Source organism: Amphibalanus amphitrite, unplaced genomic scaffold (genome assembly GCF_019059575.1).
Source record: "Amphibalanus amphitrite isolate SeventyFive unplaced genomic scaffold, NRLGWU_Aamphi_draft 000057F_arrow, whole genome shotgun sequence".
Taxonomy (NCBI): Eukaryota; Metazoa; Arthropoda; class Thecostraca; order Balanomorpha; family Balanidae; genus Amphibalanus; species Amphibalanus amphitrite.
This window is the reverse complement of record NW_024881553.1, coordinates 1,382,289-1,387,572: the sequence shown is the minus strand read 5'-3', so window position 1 is coordinate 1,387,572 and position 5,284 is coordinate 1,382,289. Positions and strand designations below refer to the sequence as shown.

At 57.3% G+C, this 5,284-nt stretch overlaps 1 protein-coding gene across 1 annotated transcript; it reads right to left on the bottom strand.

The window, feature by feature from the left end:
- Positions 1-104: 104 nt before the first annotated feature.
- LOC122378327 (UDP-glucuronosyltransferase 1-2-like) lies at positions 105-3,581 on the bottom strand. The gene is made up of 4 exons (XM_043359280.1): positions 2,603-3,581; positions 2,036-2,237; positions 1,607-1,744; positions 105-1,242 (listed from the first exon to the last, which is right to left on the bottom strand). The coding sequence occupies exons 1-4, from the start codon at positions 3,413-3,415 to the stop codon at positions 884-886; spliced, it is 1,512 nt and encodes a 503-aa protein (XP_043215215.1). The 5' UTR covers positions 3,416-3,581; the 3' UTR covers positions 105-883.
- Positions 3,582-5,284: the final 1,703 nt, after the last annotated feature.

Genomic DNA, 5,284 nt, shown 5'->3' with positions numbered 1-5,284 from the left:
TATCTACTCTATTGCTAGTTGTATCAAAAGTGTGAACAAAGTCGAGGTTCCTTTGTTCACTTATTGATCAGATTAGTTACCTGACGACTGCATGAGGTCTTTGATAAGCTATAACCTGCAACAGTTATATTTTCATGTGAAAGATATGAACACATGGGAATCACGTATGCTGGTATGTCTTAACAGACATCAGCTCAATGACCCAACAGCCGACTGACATTATAGGATCTCAGAATGCAGAGCTGGAGGAATGATAGGTCTGCAGTAGAGGTGAGATCGGCTCGCCCGACGGGGTGCCGGGCCCGGTGCTGGGGGTGAGCTGACCTCTGACGGCGGCTGAGGTCACGATGTCGGTCTATTTACCATTTCCCGCACCATCCCGGCATGGCTCACTGTTGGCTGATGTTGGGCTGCGACTAACATCTCGCGACCAGTAACTGTTGACCTGCGATATTTGTCAAGGTTCACGGGATAACCTTAGATCTCGTCCTAAAACGTTCCTGGACACGCAATGTGAATGAGTGTCACTAAGCCACCGGCCACGTTTTGTCGCACTGAAGCTACACCTGTCTCGCGTGACGGCCTGGCCTGGCCTACACCTGGCCTGACTGTATTTTTGGGGCCGGCTTGCACTCTTGCCGCTAGGAAAAGGCTGCATTGCGCTGTCTTTGTGTGCGGTGTGCACCGTGTAGGCGCTTAGCGAACGGTCAGCGGAGTGGAGTATCTTCATATAGGATCTTCAGTGGAGGAACTTCTGGATGTTCATCATGATCGACCCGAGCAGCCGGTAACAATAGCCGGGACACGGTCGACACTACCCAGGTCCCAGCTCCATTGTAGTCTTTCAGTCGGCAGCGACTTCGTTTATCGCTGACCCCAGCCATCACTCCACCTTGTCCTTATCCGGCTGCGCCCTGGCCGCGATCACCCGGAACACCCAGTAGAACAGCAGTGCCACCGTGCCCAGTGCCACGGAGCCGCTGACCAGCGCCGTGCCGAGCACATCCAGACAGTAGTACTGGAGCAGGGTGGGCGCCGGCCGCCGCCGCCACGCGCGCTCGAACAGCAGCAGGTGGCGCACGTGGTGCGCCAGCTGCGCCGCCGGCGAGACGGCGTCATGGCGCAGCGCGTCCGCCCAGGCGCGCACCGCCCGCCGCGTGCCGGCGGACGAGGTGACCGTGGTGACGGCCGAGCGGAGAGCGTCGGCGGTCAGCTGACGGCGGTCCAGCTGAGTGGCCACGCCTGAGGGAGAGAGGGCAGTGAGAGGGAGACAGGGGAAGGTCGAATGGGGAGGTGATACGAGTCCATGCTTTCCTGTTGAATGGTGACATTGGTCACTACAGGGTTGTCTCGGAAGCTCATGAATCAGAGTGGACCCGGATATGAAAGAAATGATTCACTTTGCCATGAAACTGTTTTGACACTGGTGAACTCTCGTCATCATGTTTCTAAGCAACTCATGGCCCTATAGCCCTGAGGGATTGCGGCATACATGCTCGTTTCTACCTCGCTACGTTTCTTTGAACTGAACCGCTAGGTGTCAGAGCACTTCGCCGAAATACCAATATAGATGTCGCCATGGTTGCCATCTGAGACCCAGACTCACCTAGCGCCACGGCCCTGGCGGCAGCCATCTTCTGACCGGCCGTGAACGGAATGCAGATGATTGGCACGCTGAAATGGATCGCCAGCAGGACGGAGGCCGGCGAACACTCGCTGACCAGCAGCCGCGCCCGTGGGTGAGCTGTAGACAGACGGGGAACGGACCGAACCATGTCACCTCACTATAAGCAGAAGTGAGCACTCACGTCTCACGAGACGAAGAGTCCATTTGCATGGAATGAAACAAGCGAAAAAAAAGTAATCGCAGACTCCTTTTGCGTGACAGCCAACAGCATTTGAAGCAATCTGTGGTGAAGGAAACATATTATAAGTGTAATTTACTGAATGGAACCATTACTTTGGCAAACAGGCACAGAGCTCGGTACAGACCACAGACCGATCTATCGAAGCTCTGCGTCCCACCCGATCTTACCGAGGGCGTCGGAGGCGGGTGCCGAGCTGCGGACGATCCTCGGCGCTCCCTCCTTGGTCACATTGCTAAGGTCCATCGGCGTCAGCGGCGAGCCGGTGACGCCCTCTGTGAGGGTGGCCGTGAAGCTGTCCGGCAGGGTGGTGTACGGATGGTCCAGGCGAATGACCAGGAGGCCGGCCGTGCTGACGGCCGACTGCTGGTCCTGGGGGAGAACGGCGGGGGTAAGGGACAGGTCCTATCGGTGGTACTCCTATCCGGGCGAATGGAGGGGACAGGGGCGGAACAGAAACAAGGAAGAACAGGGACAGTGATAGGGATGGGTGCTGGCTAGGGACAGAACCGGACGGGACAGGAGCGGATAGGGACAGGACGGGGCAGAAACAAGGACAAACAGGGACAGGGATAGGATTGGATTGGAAACCTTATATCGCCGTCGCAAGGTTATTAATGTAGAGAAGCAGTACATACATCCGATGCATATAGGTTTAGCCAGCTAAGCTGACGGTCTTCAGATGAGTTAGAATTCAGAACTGTCCCGTGCTGTCGTGTCCCGCTCCTCCGTCTCACCTTGGGCAGGTCGCCGAAGCGGGCGCACTCGATGCAGCCCAGGAAGCGGAGCCGGTGGTCGCACGGCACGTCCTGCTGGAGGCGCGAGTCGCCGCTGACGAACACGGCCGAGACGCGCTCGTAGGCGGCCTCCAGGTCGGTGTGGCCGACCAACGCGGCGGCCGGCACCTGGTACTGGCGCTGCGTCAGCCGCGTCACCGTCCACCAGCGCCACAGGTTGCCCAGCCGCGCGTAAAAGTCGCCGTCGCCCAGCGGGTAGCCGTGCACCGGCAGCCGGCTGACGGGGTAGTGACCGCCCAGCTGCTGCGTCACCCACGGCAGGCCCACCGACGAGGGCATCAGGCCCACTACGGCTGCGTCCGGCGCCAGCGCCAGCACGCACGCGTCGTCCAGGAACAGTGTGGTGATGATGAGGTCGGGCCGCAGGTCGGCCAGCACGCCGGTCCGCTGCAGCGCGCCGCAGCCGGCCAGCCGCGAGGCGACCACCGCGTCCGGAGTGAGCAGCGGATGCCGCTCCCAGCGCTCCAGCCACGAGAGCCGCCGGCCCGGGTCAGACTCGGCGGTGGCCAGACGGACGGTGGCGGCTGGCGGCGCCGGCTCCGGGCCCAAGTCGCCGTACAGCACGGCCGTCACCCGGTGATCGGCTGCCAGCAGCTGTGCCAGCTCGGCCACCAGCAGCTGCGCCTCCTGGTCGGTGGTCACCAGCACCACGTGCTTGGCGGCCGCAGCGTCGGCAGCGGACAGCGCCGCTGGCAGAGACAGCACGGCCAGCGCCGTGAGCGCGCACGCCGCGGCACGGGGGAGAGTCATCATCGCGACCGGAGGATCCCGGGAGCACTCTGTCCAGCGCTGCCTCCACCACTGCTCCGACCACCGTCACCGTCACGGCTCCGACACACAGTCACCAGCTCAGCGCCGCCCACAGCTGGGGCTCAGCGGCGTCTCTCTGTGCCGAGAGGGTGACGTGGCGCCCCTGCTCGCCCGCCCGCGTCTGCTGCGCTCATCCCGACGAGCCAGTCAGCTGGCCATGTTTATATTGAGTCCGCTCTAAACGCCGGAGACGGAGAGCGGCATGCCCGCGGCAGCAGCCGGACGTTGAACTCTGCACGGTACGCAAACTCCGGGAATGTAGTTTGTTACATTCGCCGCTGGCCCGTTCAGATCCGGAGCCGATGTTCAAACTGCTTGTTTCGCAGAGTTCGAACATCATTCGTTCAAAACTTTCTGTCGAGACCACTAAAGTTGAAAGATTACATATTACGATTATTTGGTGGCGACTGCAACTCTGCAGGCTAAATGATGAGTTTGGTCAATAAGGGACATGTTTGGGTGTCCCGATACAAATATAAAAGCCATTTGTGGCTGGCGCCAGTTATTGGTAGCTAGGGAATGAGTGAATTATTCCAATCTACATATGTATAGGTGACCATCTAACTCTACACATCACATGCTATGATAGGATGTGATCATCTTCCCACGTCTAGCACTATACAAGTGGTATGGAATACGTTCTCATGTACCCTAACTTCAGTAAGTACCTAATGCGATACTTAACCTTAGCCGGTGCTGGAACTCCTTCCCGTATCTCCTTTCCCTATGCAAATTCAGACCATCTCGGGCGGCAAATGTGTCTCCAGAGTCCAGACCCGTCTTGCAGAGGTCATCCATGTATTCTGCATTCTGTTGCATCGACTGACCACAGGCCTTGCAGCCCACTACAGTGGCGGTCACAGTGTAAGCTATATGGTGACTCAGCATCCGCACACGACGTAGACGGCACATTACACGTACAGTTGACTACACTACAGAATGACGTTTTGTTCTTCACGGGCGATGAGTTGCCTGGATAGGTAGGCTGTGCCGCATCACACGGACTGTGTTCACACTTCACAGCTAATGCTCTAGACCAAGGCTCACCAATCACCATAGCCACTTTAAATTGCGTAAAAAACGGTACCTACAACTTAGCGTTCTAATCGACTGATAACTTCTGAAGAGTGGAACATCAATGCAGTCAACTTTACGCCCCCTGAGAACGAGTAAACTGTCCGATAAAACGGAACACGATGATGCCAACATGTCAGCAGTGAGTGTATGCTGCAAGAAGCGGTTACAGAGCGCAGGGATACGGACAGTCAACCCTAACTTCACAGTATTCACACGACCGAACGGTACGTGTAACAGCGCCGCCTATTGAGACCGTCTGTTGGGGACTAATAGGCCAAAGACTGCACTATCAGGTGCATATGGAGGCAGTCGATCCTATCGCAATACATAAGCGGGATTCAATCGAGCACTGACCAAGCGGTTCAGAAGGCACACATAATCAAGACTGGAGTCATTTCCCTCGAATTTCGATGCCAGCCACATCAAGAAACGATGCCACATTTCTCGAGCCGCACAAGGTGCGTTTTGCTGCATCGCTCCAAAAAAAGCTGCCGTACTCAGCGATCGAAGGAACGTGAGCCTTGTAAGTTGTAGGCATCATGTTCGATTGAATTTGACCCGCCGGGGACATCGAGGCAACTGTCTCCATCTCCTAGTTCTCTGTCTTCTGCCCTCGGACCATGGGAATACAGCGGCCACATCATTTAATTTCTAAGTTCGCTATCCTCTGCCATTCCCTCGGGTCAGGGTCACCTGCTCTGTGACTTGTCGGTCCTCTGAGGCTCCTCGACCAGG

Excerpts from the sequence above, each read along its gene's own strand:
- LOC122378327 (XM_043359280.1), bottom strand. The coding sequence starts at position 3,415 with ATGATGACTCTCCCCCGTGCCGCGGCGTGCGCGCTCACGGCGCTGGCC. Across the intron at positions 2,238-2,602 it reads GCTTCGGCGACCTGCCCAAG|GACCAGCAGTCGGCCGTCAG; the intron begins GTGAGACGGAGG and ends GTTCTCCCCCAG. Across the intron at positions 1,745-2,035 it reads ACCCGCCTCCGACGCCCTCG|CTCACCCACGGGCGCGGCTG; the intron begins GTAAGATCGGGT and ends GTCTGTCTACAG.